The 17,554-nt window shown below is 42.7% G+C and overlaps 1 protein-coding gene across 2 annotated transcripts in view; it reads right to left on the bottom strand.

The window, feature by feature from the left end:
• NEURL1 (neuralized E3 ubiquitin protein ligase 1) overlaps positions 1 to 17,554 on the bottom strand; it is a 142,847-nt gene that overhangs the window by 41,474 nt on the left and 83,819 nt on the right. For both annotated transcript variants that reach the window (XM_036385801.2, XM_036385803.2), the window contains one exon: positions 14,576 to 14,897. In XM_036385801.2, the coding sequence (XP_036241694.1) occupies positions 14,576 to 14,897 (322 nt within the window). The remainder of the gene's footprint in view (positions 1 to 14,575; positions 14,898 to 17,554) is intronic.

The following is a 17,554-nucleotide window of genomic DNA, read 5'->3' as shown; positions in this document are numbered from 1 at the left end:
CGCAGGGACATCCTTCACTTGTCACTCTCAGCCTTAGGCTATTTCTTTCTTTGCGATCACCTAAGGGTGAGGAGGAGTTGAAAAACATTACACTGACACTGGAGCTGCGGATATAGGGCCTTCCGCTCCACGCCAAGCAAACCTTCTGGAATGGCTTGGACACGATAGGTAAACAGTGTTGGGCTTGCTCAGCAGGGAGACATTTGTATTTAGATGTTATAGATAAGTGGTGCATATTTGAGACATCTGAAAGTTATTATTCCAGGCAGTTTCTAAACAGAGAATCGCAGTCGCAGAGCCCCTTAACTCTGAGCTGACAGGCAGGATAATGATTTAAATTATTGTTAAACATAGGCTCTGTTTTAAGTGGATGGAATTCAACAGCATGGTAGGTTTAGGGGAGTGGGGGTGTATTACAAAACACAACATTTCCAATTTCTGGAGCACTGATCCACAGGAGCTTCTCTGCAGCACCAAGCATTGCTATTCATGCTATGAAAATGGCAGCTGTAGAGATCCTCAAAAGGCAACATCACTCAGCTGCTTTCTGGCTCATTACCACTCCCTCTAATTGCAGCAACTTCGATTAAGGGAAATACCTTTATGAAAGCAAAACAGCATTTTTCAGACTGTAAATCAGAGTTCAGCAGTGAACCATAAGTATTTTTTAAATAATTCTTTTGATTTATAAGTGATTTATACTTCCTGGAGTTCAAGAGGGTTATGTTTATTATGCTATCACTCTGTTTTTAGCTAAGAGTATAAGGATTTGTTCTCCATTATAAGGCATTTGAAGCTCAACTATTAGGTTGTACTAAATCAGTGTCCTACAGTTGTCTCATCTGTCAGGAGTTTGTTTTCCAGTACTTTCAGGTTGGGCTAGTTGGCTCCCCCGGGTCCTCTCTGTGCCCAGCTACCACCATCAGAGGAGAAGGCTTTTGGTTTCCACCATAAGCTGCTTTCTGACGTGCCAAAGGTTAAGTGTGACAGCAAACACTGGCTCCACACTGCAGCCTTTACACAGGCAAAGCTCCAGCAAAAACAAACCCATCTCTTATGGGGAAAAGAGAAAGGGAAGGAGGAATTAATTTCTTGCTTATTCAGCATCTGATTGTGTCTCTGTGTCACCAGTGAGCTCCCAGGCAGCATCTCCAACCTACAGCACCTTCATTTCCCAGATGGGTAATTCACAATAATGCAGACAAGAGGGTTCCATCTCTGCTCCTAGCATGAAGATGCAATTGGACCTAAAACAAAAGCAAACTCACCTTGCCACCTAAGGGAAATTACATGGCTGATTAATAATGGATGAGCCTTACAAAGGCCACCCATTCTGCCCAGCATCTTATCCTAATTCTCCTCAGCAATAAAGTCTAGAATTGTTTGGAAATTTTAGGGGAAACTGAATTCACTCACCTAAAGTTCAGTAACCACTGTGTCCAGCAGGGTAGCAGCAGCCCAGTACAGCCTTTGCCATGCACAACACCATATAAAATCAAATCATAAAATGGTATCTCAGGGTCTCTGCCAGAAACACACTCACAGGGCACCTGAGGCAAACCAAGATGAGGCATTTCTGTCAGACCAGCAGCTTGGCTTGCCCACTTTAGCTTTTGAGGAATCTAAAAACTCAGAGGAGTTGAAACCCACAGTCCCCTGTCAGGGAGAAAAGCAGTATCTCCATCCTGCAAAATGAAGGCACTTGTGTGATATGTCTCAGAAAAATGAGTAATCTGAGCCTGAATCAGGAGCTGGATCCTTTACCACTAAAGCTAAGGATGGCTTTTTGTCCCTCCCTGATAACCACTAGGTAATGATCTGATATACTCACACCAGTGGGTAAAGGTTTTCTCCTGCAGGCAGTGCTTGGTTGCTTTTCCTGCACAATTAATTCCTGATAAATATTATTCACTCAGAAAAACCATAGACCTATCTCTCTCTGAGCATTGTTTTTCTCTTCCCAAAAAAAAAAAAAAAAATTCATAGAGCTTGGCAGGAAACAACCAAGCAACAAAAACCCCAAGTGGGTATTAAAGCTACCAGTGCCCTATTTGAAGAACCCAAGAGAAACACAAAAGGAAACTGCAGCCATCAATAGAAATATGGAAACGCTTCCTTAGCCCTCAAGCTGGACATTGAACTTGTGCAGTGACAAACCCCACAGGGCCAGCTCAGGGCTCTTGCCTTCTCCTTCCTGCAGCCCTTGCAGCTCCTGCTCACTGACAGCACAGCTTCAGAACAAGGAGAGGTTCAAAGGCAATGGAGGCAGGATTTCCTCCTGCCAGAGGCTCTGCATAAGGAAAGGGAAGCCTCCTCGTGCCCACAAACCCCTCCTGCCCACAGCCCAGCCCAACAAAACAGACTGACAGCATTCCACCAAAAATCCACCCCTTCAATAGCAGTCCAAGCAATCCTGGCCTCTATACATAGCATTGATAGTCAAAGATGTACTGGAGACAATAAATGAATTATAAGGGCCCCAAAGAGAGAATTTCCTACCTATTTTTCATTCTGATGTACTTTTAGTAACTTCAGATAAGCTACTAATTTAAATAGTTGACTCCAAAAGGATTCCAAACTCATCTATATGGAATATTTCAGGGCAGTCTGCTTTGGCAGAAAATTTAAGCACAGTAGTGCTTAGAAAGGATAATTTAAAAAACTCATTACCTAATTCTCATGTCCTGGCATATGCTGATAAAGCCACTGTGTCCCATCCCCACCTGTGAACCAAGATTTCTTAGTTTTCAGAGTAATAAATCCTCATGGGTTCTGTAGTCCTCTTTACACTGTAGAACCACCATGGACTCAACTCCCTAATGGCAGGAAACTGCAACACTGAAACTGCTGTGGGATACCCTCTGGTGCCACCTCTTCCACCTGGTGTCAAATGCCAGAACAACAGACAGGCCTGCAGACAAAATCACTGCAGCCTCCACTGCTCTGCTCCACCTCTGCCAGAAAAAGGATATTAAATATGGAGAAGGGGTTGCAATCAGCCTTTCTGAGGAAATAATAACCTGGGAAATTCTGACTCATGCTGATTTGTGATCAAGGACTGTGACTGAGATACCAAAAAAAGGAATTGAATCAGATTTTCATGGCTGTGTCAGAATGAATTAATTCTCATCATATAACTGGAAAAGATTTAACATCACAGAAGCATTTTTAGAATGACAGGAGGATATGGAGGCTGTGGTAAAGAAGAAAACATGATTATTGTTCTGTATAGACTGACAGTGAGGAAAGATTAAAAAGAACTAAATACACCATAAAATAATAGCTTGGCCAAAGAGCTGCCAACAGGAACATCCTGAGGAGGGGACAGCAGTTGCAAACATCGGGCTCTGCTGGCTGCAAAAACACTTATGACAGAATAACCAGACAACACTTATGACAGAATAACCATCAGTGACACATCTCCAGAAGAGATGGCAAAGTTATCTTTATGTCTACCCAGAACAGTCTGAGAATCTCCTTTCAGTCTCTGCTGATTTTCACCCTTCAGCTGCAGATAAAAGAGGTGGCTGCCTGGCCTTGTCCAGTGGCCACCATTCACCCCATGTCTGTCTCAGAGAGAGGTTATTTTTTTTCTCACTTTTGTGTTTGTCAACAAAACTCCTAAAGTAAATTAGATGTCAGCTGATCTCACTCTGAATGTAGCTAAACCAGAATCAGGCTATTTCAGTTCTAAATGCTTGCAATTTAGAACTGAAATAGCCTGATTCTGGTTAGCAGAAATAGCAACTATTCAGGTTAGCATTCCTAGTTCTTTCTAAAGTCAGATTTGCTATTAATTTGAATTAATTTTCTAGGTTGCCCATTGTAAATAAACCCTCTGCTGGAAAAATAACTGCACTCAGTACATATTTTAGAGATAGTTGCTTGGGCTTTTTCTCAGCCAAGCAAGCTAGAGATGCTGCTAATTGCAAGATTAGATTCTAAAGTCCAACTTAATAGACAGGAGTTCATCTGGCAACAAATTCCACAGACACAGATGGAAGAGTGTGAAATCCCCACTGCAAAGCACAAACAAAGGAATATCTCTCATCTCTTTTCCTACAAACTGCTCATCTTCATCCAAATAAACCCTTTGATACTTCTTTCTGTCAATATTTGTTATTTAGCAAAAAGACTTCTACAATAAATTAATTATATGATGAAAGAACCATTGCATGAAGAGGAATAGGTGTTATCAAGAGCAGAACTAAGAGCCATCAATCTAATTCAGGATGCAAGAAACAAATCTGACTCAGATTCTTTGTCCAGTACCGTTTTCTCCTGTATCTTCATGATCCCTATGATAAAGAGACTGTCAGTAGTATGAGCTTGACCTGATAAAAGAGCTCACTTATCTTCAGGGAACATGCCAGACATTCATGGTGACCCATACAAAGTAATTCAAACACACCTAACACCCTGTGCTGTCCAGATAAAGGTGGGGAAAAAAAAGGAAAACAAAGCCTATGGCTCATGAATTGCCACCACAAAGACAAAATGAGCCACTGGTGTCAGTGAAGAAACCAGGCAAGAAAAGGATGGTATCTTGGTCACTGGCTGTCCTTGCCTTCCCCATCAATATAACCTGACCTCCTTTGCCAAACCTGTCTTTCCACTGCTTTCAGACAGCAGCTCACCCTGTTTCCATGTTTGCATTTTCCTTCTTCCCTACCTCAGGCATCTGGACCCATTCTTAATCCTTCCTGCACAGAAACCAGACACATTTTCCAAGAAAATCAAGCACTGCCTGGAGGCAACTTTTCTACTTCCCCTCCAACTTCAACAGTGCATTAGCCACTCCTACTCATGTTCTCCTCTTCCTCCTCCTCCTCCTCCTCAAAGAGTCTTTGCTGCCCAGAAAAGCCATTAAGCACAGAGGCTAATCCCTGCATAACCATTGATTACTGATTAGCCACAGACCACCTTGCTAGGTTTTGACCTAGCAAGCCCTGCACAGAATCCAGTAACAAGCAGATGGCAAAGAAAAGGATCCAGCAAAGCATTTAAGCACATGGCTATCTTTAGGAATGTGAATTAACATACTTATTCAAGCATACACCTGATTTCTGGCACACCATATAACTACATATACATGGAGGTAGGTAGGGAATTTACCATCCTGTTGAATTTGGGCCCTGCAGCCTATGCAGTCTTCTTTTCTGAGCACCTGAGAATGGGTTCCAATTGCTCGGCTGGAATACCTTTAAAAATATAATATTCTACTTCCCACTGAATTTTCTCTCCACCAGCTTTCATCTCTTAGCTTGCCAACACAGAGCAGCCTCTGTCTCACTGTCAGATTGTTACTCTGACTTTTCATATCTTGTCTGCTTTTTATGCAGCACTGATCTTCTAGGTATCATACCCAAAACTGAAGCACTAAAAAATATCATTAAAATAGTCATTATAGTGATTATGGCTCAAAACCAAATTATTTATGTATTTCTCTTGAGTGCACAATTAGGCTGAGTTGAAATTGTGCATCCCTGCAGCTCCACAATGAAGTTCTCATTAGTTCAGTTTTCTTTCCTACTATTTCTCCATCGTGAGGCCAATTTCCATCCACCTGGCCAGGGAGTGTTACAGACAAGATCCTGAGACTCTACCATGTCAGGAATGAAGAAATAAAAATGCATTTTGACAAATGCAGGCAGTGTCAAGGCCCACCTCTGACACGAGCATACACATTCCAGTGTATGGAAACACTGAATCAGTTCTATCTGGAATAGAAATGGCTACAAACAGGGGCAGAACCCAAAAGGCCCAGTTTTTTTGTCAAAAAGATCTTGCACACAAGCCATGCTGGGATAACAGCAGATTGCTGATGTCTGGGAAGGGCTCAGGAGAGTGATGGCTGCTGCCTACAAACACCAGAGAGAGGAACGAAAATCAACCAGGGAAACACCACTGCAGAATGAGGAGGAAATGCAAATAGCTACAGAAACATATTGAACAAATTGCCCCCAGTCTCCTGGTTCAAGTGAACACCTTTGGGGCTCAGAGGCACTGGGGTCCTCCAGCCTCGGCCAGACAAAGAGGGAACACTGTGCATTAAAGATTTTAGAAGCTTCAGATCTTTCCTTGCAAGTGGTCCACTGTTTATTGGCACAACACCAGTACGGGAATAGGATTATTGGATTTGAAAGGCTTTTTCCCTGGAGTGGTCTTTATCCTCTTAAAAAGATAGAGCAATTAAACTTTTTTTTTTTCCTGAAGAGAATTAATCGTCTGTGAACAGTCACACTGGTAGCCAGATGCATCACAAGAGATTTTCATCTTCTTAAACACATAGGCAGTAGCTAGCAATCTGTTTTATCAATCTTTTATCCCTAGCTACAGACCAAAAATTTACCAATCCCAAATAATTTTAATTTCTAAATCTAATATGAGAAGGTGGAATGGAATTTAAAAAAAATATTTTGTCAATGCCTTTAACATCAAAATTATGCTAATGTCTGAGAATCAAAACTTGTGACTGGACATTCTGTTCTAGCCAATAGATATGGAATGCTTTGTATAAATTTCACAAAGTTCTGCCAACACTACCCTGCTATAATTTCCAAGAAAACAGGAGGAAGCACTTACCTAGTGCATGTCAGTACAAGGTATGGTATTTTCACCAAAAGCCTCAACAGAGGGGAAACATTTAAAAATTATTGTCAGAAGAACATATTTATGAACAAGCAATTAAGAGAGCAACATAGAAGAATGCAAGATGGAGATTTTCCTAAATATCTGAGTAGGAGAGAGTCCACTGAGCACAGCACCCTGCAGGATCAGCTGCATCACAAGCAGAGCTGATGTAACATTGGCACCAAAACTGAGAGTGGATTCAACACAATCAGAAAACCTTCAGAAAAGAAGTAATAGCTCAGCAGGACTAAACATGATCTAGTGAATGGCATCCCTATCCCTGCCCCTGCCAGTGGGATTGGAACTAGGTGATCTTTAAGGAAGGTCCCTTCAAACCCAAACCATTCCATGATTCTGTGAAGGAGAAGTTCTGGCTTGAATCAGCACAGCTTCAAAAATCAGCATGGTCAAAATGTTTCATTTTCTTCAGGATAAGCCACACAAGGTCTGGAGGAACTTCTGCTGCTCAGTGTTTGGCCAAAAAGAAGGGATGAGTGAGGAAAAACCCAGGGCTAGACTCTGCTCACAGTGTAAACCCAGAGTGACTCCACAGGTAGCCACAAGTTTAGGCTGGCAAAATTGAGAGCAAAGTTGGGCTATAGGTAAGGACTGAGCTCAGTAACAATAGTTCTGCTTATGCAGCTTGGGGAAAAAAAATAAAAGGAAGGAGGCTGGACTACAGAGCCACCTCATTTTTAGCTCTATTGCTGATATGGATGGAAAACCCAATTTTATTTTATTAATGGTGTCAAACTTTTTTAATAACCCAGACACCTACAGGGATAACAATTAACATCCTCTGGATGGTAAATTGCATATTCAGCAGCTGTGAGGCCAATTAGACATTGAAATGACAAAGTGCTATCTCAGGCCAGCAGAGGCATCCTGCACAGAGACAGTGTTTAGTTTTATCATACTAGCAGTGTTTAGCTGTCATCTGTCACACAGGCTTAGGGGAAAGGGCCTCCACAGCTGGAACAGCTGCAATAGCTGGAATTGCAAGATTAGCACAATTAGTTCTTATACTTTTACCAGACCACTCAATTCACATCCAAAACTTAGCCCCAGCTCCAAATGCACTCTTTTTGTCAAGCTATAGCTTTATGAATGAAGAGGAATTAGCTTTCAGCATTACAGCCCAAGGTTTGAACAGTTTAAACCATTTGGCTGAATTGAGAAAGGTATTAAGAAAGCTGCAAAGATTAATTTCCTCTCCCAGCATATTCTCTCTCTCTTTTTTTTAAAGACAGCTCTTACTTACAGATTTCAAAAAAGGAACTATATTAGACAAACTAAGTAAAATGCAATTATATGTGGCATTAAGTATCAGTTAATAGAGTGCATTAAAAAAGAGCAGCATAGATATCCTAATGGCTTAAATCAGAAAGCTAAAATCTTTGCTAACGTATGGAATTCTTTGAAACTTCTCTCAAAAGAATACACTGCTCCATTAGTGGTGGATTATTATTCTCTAAGGCTCTCTCCATGCTAGAAATGTCTATAACTAACTATAGGTGTGTAATAAATTCAGTATACATACAACTATTCGAGTACCTTTAGTAGAAGTAAAAGAAAGTCAAAAGCTTTTTAATTGGAACCACTGTTTCTAGACTGTACTTTCCACACTTCCAACACATAGCAAAGGCAAGATAAATTCTTACTGTAAACCAGCAACATTTACCTCCTTAAAGCAAAAGCCAAATCAATCACTACAACAGATATTTAATGTGAAGACTCCACTTTTTTTAACATAGGGGCCTATCTTTGCAGTGTCAGCATCTGAACTACGGCCTACCCATAACATAAACACCACTTACAACTGTCAGAGTTTTCATATTTCCTTGGGGTTTTTTATGGGTAAAGTGGCCCTTCTTGACTGTGTTAGGAACAGTATTTCAACTCACCAGAACTAAAGAAACTTTATAGCACAGAATGTATTTTTCCACTGCTCGCTTTGTCCTGTAGCAGCCTCCATTTTTCTCAGTCTGGAAAATAAAAGCCAGACTAATCCCTTTTAAATTTATTCCTACCCAGGAACCCTTGCAGGCTCTCCTGACGCTGATGTGGACATTTTGTTGATACAAAGTGCCTCACAGCACATCATGTGTCAGATTTTGTCCTTTCTGTGCACCTGTGACAATGCCAAGAGGTCCTGCTGAGGCAAAGGTGCTTCAGGTGAAAGCAGCAGGTTATCTGACTGCAGCGCTGAGGAAACACCAGCGACCTGCAGAGCCTCTGTGGGACTTTGAAATCCAACACCTCAACCAGACCCGGTGGAGCCTGAAATGCTGACCCCTCAGAGACCTTATTCCACTTGGCATCTGCCTGTTCTGACTTCCTTGGTGTTTGCCATTTGCTGCTCATCCCAAACGCCCCGTGCTGACCGCGAGGGCAGGCGGACGCTGCCTTCCCCAGCTCATGAGCACAAATCTCCACTGCTGGCAGACAAACACACAGAGAACAAAAAAGACCACTGCATTCACATGGCCAAGAGGAGCTCTGGCTTGCTTGAAAGTGCTGTGGCCAGCAGGCTCATCATCACAACTTAGACAGACAGACCTGGAGGACAGAGAGACCCTCAAGCACCAGTGGCTGCCTGGGTCCATGGGCTAGCTTTGGCTGCCTACTGCATCTGGAAAAACACTTCCCTCCAGAGGTGCTAAGGCAAAGCAGAGATTGATTAAAATGGCAAGAGATAAGTTATTTATTAAACTGTTTTCACATTTTCAGCTGTGTTAGAGAGCTTCCCGCAGCTGCCATAGAGACAACAGCTACAGACAATAAAACTTTATGAGCAATTTAAATTCTCTCTCCCCTTAGGAGATGGGGAAAAACAAAGACAACTGACTGTTTGCAGGTCTTGTGTCTCTTGCCTTCATTAAGTAGGACTCTGTTTAAGCACTTATTATGCTTTTCCATCAGATAGTCGCAGACTTCCACAAAAAGGATTAATTGTTTATAGCTTCCACTTTCAACAATACCCTATAAAAATACACTGCAGTCATATCTGATTATCCAATTTTGTTTAGTGCAAAGCACTCCTGGCACATCAGTCTGCTTATTTGCACGTGTCAGAATAGCAACAAGAGGAATTCCCACAGGCAATGGAAAATAAGCTTTGCTCTTGGAAAATAAAATAGTAATAACCACACAGTAAAACTGCAGATGCATGCAATAAATTAGATTTATCAACAGTCTTATACCATTAACACCTGAAATTTGCCCATAAATCTACCTCATTTGAGGCTTATTTAATATTTCTTCTAGAGGTGGCCGGGAGCTAGAGATTCAAACTACATAAGAACTGACAGGCATGAAGAAATAAAAACATTTCTTTCTTTCCCTAAAAAATGTGCAACTTCCCTGTCAAAGAGACACCAGCTTGAGGGCATAAGATGGGTACATTTCCATCCAGAATCAGTTCACATTTTGACTTAGATACTTTGCAAACATCAAACAATAAGAAGGTAGGAAGAGGATCTGGTGAAATAAGAGATTTCTCAATTATCTAATACAATATACAGAAATTCCATTTAATTCTCTCAGGATCTGTACATATATTTACGACTGAAATATATATTTATACTATATATGTTTCTACTTCAGGCAAATCTAATATGCACATTCAATACACATTTAAAATTTTCCAACATTGCACGGTCTTACTAGTTTTTCATATATTTTATATTTACAAGATGTGGTGAGACTTAGCTTTCAACAGGTGCCTCTCAGTCTGCCAATCTAAATAAAATTATCCTTGATTTTCAAAGCTTGTGCTGGTAAAAGACCAAGAATACTCTAAAATACTGCATGAATGAAAATACTGATGGATGGGAGAAGACAGTAAAGGGGTGTGATTGCTGATCATACTAGCAAAGAATGGGACCAAGGAAAATGAGCAGACTGTACCTTACATAACCTCACTGGAAACACAGGTTGAGAAGTGAGGTATTCTGGAATCATAACTGTTTTGCAGCCCCATTTTTCTGTACTTTGAGAGTACCTGCATTGTGCTTTGAAAGAAAAGACAGTAGGTAGTAGGATTAGATGATCTTCATGGGGCCTTTCTCATCTTAACCACTCTGCAGTGCTGTGCTGCAATGTCACTGCCCAAAACACGGGGTGATTTTCAAAAGGAAAAAAAAAAGTTGTGGTTTTCAAAAAGGCTCCATATAGAAGAGACAAACCTGTAATCCCCCACAAAGGTAAAGGAAAATGCTGAGAACACTCATGCTGTACTGCACACATGAATGAGGGAAGTTGCCAACCTTGCTGTCCTGCAGTGAATCCATGGAAGGTGAACATGCCAGGCTCAAGCCCAGTGCTTGAGAGAAACAGGTTAGTATGAGACATCACCACTTGGTTCCCATGAGCTGCCATCCTTCCTCTACAGCTCTGAAGACTCCAGAATTTAAACAGCTGGGCCTTTCCTTTTCTTTTTTTTTTTTTTTTTTTTGATGCTTTATTATAGCAGCAAGGCAGCAGATTGCTTATATTCCATTTTTCTCGGACTCTTTTTAAAAGTGTGAATGAGCATGTGTGTATGTTGAAGTGATACCATAAGGACAAGCCACATTTTTAGTAAATATTACTTTAAATTACCCTGGAATGTAAAAGTGCACTTGTGCAAAACTAGCTGCCCAAAAAGGAAAGCAGAGCTGTAAACCACCCTGCCTGCAAGTTGAGCATGTCAGCAGAAGAGTCACTGTATAAGGGCATGTTTACAGGTCATGTAAGCCTGCACCTACACTGAAACTCATGCCTTAAAACACAGCACATGCATGCACTCCATTGTCACAGACTCCTCTATGCAGGCCCTTACATTGTAGCAGAAAACCAGCTGAGACCCTGTGGTCAGAGGACACCAGATTCCTGGGTGAATTTAAGCCTTTTCATCTCTATAATGTGGGTAGAGGAGAGGAAGGAGCAGCCTCTCACCTGTGACTGTCAGCACTGTGAACCTCATCGCTGAAGCCACCTCAAGGTGGATTTAAACCAGTCCCTGCTTTTGAATCACTCCAGCAGTGACAGCAAACCATGGTCCCAGCTCAGCTCCAGCTCCCCTTGGCTGCAGAGCAGTGGACTGTGCAAATCTTTTTCACCTGGTTCATTTCAAAATCCAGCTGGCAAAGAAGCTGCTTAAAGGGCTCTGCCTTTGAACATACAGCAAGGGCAGTCAGAGCCAGGAACATCTGTGACAGCCACATACACCTGTGCAGTGACAGCAGTACTGACACATGGGTAACTGTCACTAAGGCTGATGCTGTCAGTAAAGACATAAGCAGAGGCAAATGAAAAATTAAGGTACAAACCAGCTGTTTTTCAGTGATGCCAGAATGTTGTGCAATGCCTGTGATGCAGCTAGAGAGGCAGGACTGAGCTGGGTACAAAGGATGATGGCAGGTGACGCCTTTTGCTCTGGCAAATCACTTAACTCTTGTAGGCTTTGGGCCTCCCTTCATTTCTTTATTAGATCTGTAAGTCAGGAACAGTGTCACTAGTCTTAGTCATTACCCTACTTTACAGAGTCCCTTATTTGGGCTGGAAGTAATTTGCCAGTGTAATGCAGAAAAGCAAATAAAAATGTGCAGTTTTGGATGCTGTCACTTCTGGGAACATAAATGCACACTGTCCATTTCCCTGCAGAGCTGGGATCTTGCAGTGACACAAGAATTACTGCTGCAGGTCTTTCCTTTGGCAAGTCTCACTTTGGAAGTGAAGTTACATTACTGGGAGTGGGAAGGGAGTAATTCTGCAATAAACAGAAAGACACCAGAAATGGTAAAGTTTTTGTTGAGATTCTTACACATAAAAGCAAATGGAGACTGTGCAGAGGTGCAGTTTGACCCTGTAACCCTACAAACATTGAGAAAATAGTGAGACTTAAGAATAAGGACTATGTTTGGGGTTAGGGGGTAATAAAGCAGTGAGCTGGAATCTGAAATGCTAGGCTCTTCTGTTCAACATACTGCTCCAGCATCCCCAGCCTCCATCAGATGCCCTGCATGCCATACCAGGCTGAATTCAACCATATGTTTGTAGCTAAGCTATGAAATTCATTTGTCAAGTCCTGGGAGTTTTTGGCAAGTTGTCCTGTGCTATATGTGTGGTCTGCTACACTACAGCAGGCATGCAGAGCATAGTAACGGGAATGTCTATAGGATCCAGGGGCAACACAGCTGACAATTTCCCTTCTCTGACTTTTAGTGCTGTTTAATAATGAATGGAGGTGGAGAGGACTCGGGTGGAAGCCGTTTCAGCACAGTTTCAGGCATAAAGCCTGCTGAAGGCTGCTGGAACAAGCTATAAATACATATCTGAGCTCCACGCCAACTGTGTAAACTCAGAAGCTGCTTGCTTCATTCAGGGACTTCACCAAAGAGTCTGGAGCCTCTTGGACTAAAGGTAAGCCAGTGGCTGGCAGAAGTCACATTTTCCTTGTGAAAGGGGATGTGGAAGATGCTAGGACAATGCAGGGGCAGATGACGGATAGGAAATGGTTTCTCGGGCGTTTTGAAAGGAAACACATAATCCAGAGTTATGGACCCTCATTAATCAGGCAGAGTGGTTCTGTGGAGCCAAATCTCACAAGAACAGCCCTAGCACTTGGAGTCATTTGTAAGCTCTTCCTAACTGAACCCTTGGCATGACATTTGCCCAAATTCTCCTTCCCAATTCAAATATCACCACCTTGGCTATGAACAGATGCCTAGTGGCTCTGATTCAAGCTGATTCACAACAAAAGATAAATCTTTCTGCACCTAAAAAAAGAAAAAGCTGCTGAGAAATTCTTCAATTCCTCTGCCTTGTGCAATCTCAGGCCAGGAGTTTTTGCAAAAGGTCAGTCTCATTTCTTCATCTCCTGAACATCCCTCTTCCTTGTTTTGTTGATTGCTATGGGTAGTACTGCCACCATATTTTTTAATAGAGCACAGAATGCAGGAAGGAGGTAGAACTGTCAGAAAGAAGTTTAATTGATGTTTTTGATATACAGCATGAAGCTGTCACTTTAACAGGCTGCATGGCAGGAAAAAGCTAGGATCTCTCTCAGCCTCAGATCATCTCATCTTCAGAGGGAACTTCAGCTCCTGAAGGTACCATCTAACCTTCTCCATGGCTAAAAGACCCATGAAACCACTGTTACATGGAGAAGTGCTGCAATTTGCCTCCCAGTGACAATGCAAAGCCATCTCTAAGGCTGTGTGCTGACACTCCTGGTCCCCCAGCAACCTTGCTGCCCTTCAGTCCTCAGAGATTCTTTTTAGTTTTTTAAGATGTATAAACTCAAATAGCCCAAACCTTGACAGCCTGCACATCTGGGACTGAGTCCTCATGAATGCCAAACTATCTTCATTTCACCTGAGGATGGCAGAAGACACAGGCACTCAGCACTCCTCACCCTCCAACCCCAACTGTATATCCAACCTTCAGACTCCAGAGGACAAATCAAACTTTTCTGTGAAAACATCCTGGAAAAACCAGCCACAGACTCTCTCAGGTAATTTGAAAGATAGCCATGTTTCAAATCTGTCCATTAAACCTAACAGAAAATCGTAACAGTGCCATCCAGGAAGGATTTAACCGCAGTGCATAAAATGCACTTCCCCACTCTGGCACAGGGAAAGCACAAGATGATATAAAAATAAAGTCTTACAAGGTATATGACACACTCCAGGCTATTCTCTGATAAAGCTGCACCTCGGAGCAGAAATCCACTTACTTAGAGATGGCTTCTAGTGCTATGTTGTAGCAGCTGTATCCCACCTCCCACTGAGGTTATATTTAAGTGCTAAGTTTCAAATTGATCCCGAGATGCTCTGGGGAGGAAGGACAGCTGTTTCCCAGCACTTGTCCCAGCACAGAGAGGGAACAGGCAGTGTCAGGCTGGCCCTTTGTCAGGGATGCCTTAGCATCACCCCTGTGCTTGGTCCCAGGCACTCACCTAAGAGCTGCACTCCCCGGGTGAGCCCGTAGACGTCGATCAAGGCCCAGAGGGGCTCTGCCGTCCTCACGCCGCTGAAGAAGAGCATGGCAGGGGAGTCATTCACCCTGTAGAACACCCGTCCCTTCTTGTCCACCCAGAAGGCAATGATGTTCCCCTCGTTTGCAAACTCTTCCGGCAGAGCCTTGGCCCAAAAGCCACTCTGGGAAACCAAGTCAGGGCAGGCGTACTTTGGCAGAGTGTCGGGGTTAATCCTCGATGGATCCTTGGAAGTGAAGCCCAGCCGAAGGGCCCCACTCCAGCAGCACTGCTTTTTGGTGATCTGCAAAGACAACACAGCAATGACAGGCTGGCCACTGGAACACCAACTTACACACCACAGGATTTATGCGTCCAACACTGGTGGCCAGCATGCAGCCCCACCAGATTTAGGAAACATTTTACCCACCAAACACTGCTGTAGCTTTCTCAGCTGCACACAGCAATGCTGCTGCACACTTAGGATACAATGCCCATATTTAAAACCAAATAAATCAAATTAAATCTATGTGGATAGGTGAAATGTAATTACAGCTGCATGATGATTCATTTCTATTTCTAGGGTAATTCCTTTTGGTCTAAGAATAACCCTCACACAAAATGTCCCAAAAATGGGCACAAGACCTTTAATCTCAGCAGGGCTCTTCCCACATGGTGCTCAGATGATGGGGTCTCTCATCTCTCTGACCTGAGAGAAAAGTTCCAGAATCACAGTTACCACCACAGGGTTTTCTGGGCTTCTCAGGCAAGTAAAAGACCGTCTTTCCCTTGTTTAACTTGTCATATTGGATGATATATTGAAATCACAGCCTTGCAGCAGAGAACTTGTGTGTGGGAAAGCACAATATAGAGTATTTGACTTTGTTAAATACAAAATTTTGAAGCAACAATAGATGTTATCTTATGATTGGGAAAACCTACTTATTTCAGCTGTGAATGGTGTTTTGTGAAATATGTTGTGCATAACTACACCCCAACCTGTCAGTATGCAATTGCTCAGTCTGTCAGGGGTCAGGAACATCTGCTGGGGTTTTTGGAATGGTTCATGTGTTATACCCATCCTTCTGCACCTGACAGACACCAAGACAAGGGATCACAGATATCTCCAGAGTCATCAGCTTCTACTCACAAGAACTGAGCCCTGGCCAGCAGGGGATCTGTGGGGAGCAGGCAGCAGATCCTAAACACATGCAGCTCATTGAAACACTACCCAGTTATAAGGTGTCTTTTTTTCCCCATGGTAGCAAGGAGTCTTCCAGAGTTAGTATGGTCCTCAGGTGATGTCCTTGGTGAAGTTTTTCCTCTCATTTTATTGTTTGAGTATGAACCTGCTAGGAATTGTTCCTCTCAAAGGGGTTCAGCCTGTCAGCATCCAGACTATGACATGAAAGATCTAAGGATAGTGGATCCAACTTTGATGTGGGGCCAGGACAGTTCCTGCATGCCAGCTGACCCACAATCACTGCATCTGTTCACACTTTGAACCTGCAGCAAACTCAAGAGCACTTGGGATAGTCATCTTCCATCAATGCCTTGGCAGCCTCAAGCAACTCCACTGCTGGCCACAGGGCAAGAGCAGAAACATGGAGAGGTACCACCTACCTACCAGAGGCCACACAAAACTTGTTGCCTTCTGTAATCTCATGCTCTGCCAAAGCACCAATGGCTCAGATGAATGGCAATGGCAGAGACTGAACCGTCCAAGACTGCAGGACTGTTCTCAGAAGCCTGGCAGCAGCCCCACATGTCACAGCCTGGAAGCACAGACTTTTCACCAAGGAATTCTACAAGATGTTTTCTTTGGACTTCTGAATTCCCTCCTAATCAAATTTGTAAATACAGTGTTTTCCCTTTTACATATTCCTCTCCAAGGCAAATCTGAAACACATGCCCTCGGGGTCACAATAACCTTACAACAAAGACACTGTTCAAAGCCTAGAGATTTCTCTTTTATAATTAAAGTATCAGAGAAAATAACTCAGAGGTCAGAAAAAAGTTATCAATGGACAAGTTTTTGGTTAAGGCAGTGCTGCTCTTTATCCCTACTCAAGTCCTTCCAGGCACCTGAACTGTTTACATGAAACACTTGAGCACTGACCTCAGTCCCAGGAACCATGGGAAGCTCCTGCTTGTGGGGTGGACACTGGGATGACACTAAAAAGGACTGAAGCAGATTTGCTATTTTATATATCTGGCCATGATGGGATGGCATCATGCACGTCCCCAGTAAAAGTGGGGTTAACAGGGCGTGCACATGACAAAACAGGGAAACATAACACCCTCCAAGAAGAAGCCTGGGTTATTTTTTGCAGCAAATTTACTGCAAGCCCTAAAAGCTTTTGGGTCTAAGATAAATATGGCCTCATTGTCATTTGTACAATTCAGCCTCTTGCCAACACTTCACAGCAATCACAGGCAGCGTGAAGTAAATATTCATATGGTAATTGAGGCTGCACATGTTCCATGTATTAACCAGCACCTATAAACAGTTCTCAATACAGTCTGACCACAGGCAAACTAATATCCAAATTAAAATCAAGTATAAAGCCTGCCAAGAATTAGACACAGCTGGACAAAGGGCACACAGTTTTGCTAAAAAAGGCAACAGTTAATGATGGACCAAATTCTCTTTTCAGCAGCCACTGCTAGCAGAAAAGCTTGGGAGGTCCACTGGGTACCAGAAGGGGAAGAAAATACAGAATCAACATGCAAACTGCTAAACCATTGCTGCTTTTACAGATTCAGGCTCCTCATCTTTACTGCCTCATGCCATCTTTGAGAGCTATACTTCCTAGCAATGCCCCAAATTACATGGAAGAAAGCACACTGGAGCATTGGTCTCTGAGGCTGCTTGACAGCCATATTCCCATACTCCCAGATCTGCAAAATAATGTCAGAATAAAACCTGAGATGCAATAGCTAATAAACAGAATGAAATCT

This window comes from Molothrus ater, chromosome 8, assembly GCF_012460135.2.
Source record: "Molothrus ater isolate BHLD 08-10-18 breed brown headed cowbird chromosome 8, BPBGC_Mater_1.1, whole genome shotgun sequence".
Classification (NCBI taxonomy): Eukaryota; Metazoa; Chordata; class Aves; order Passeriformes; family Icteridae; genus Molothrus; species Molothrus ater.
This window is presented reverse-complemented; position numbering and strand designations above follow the sequence as displayed.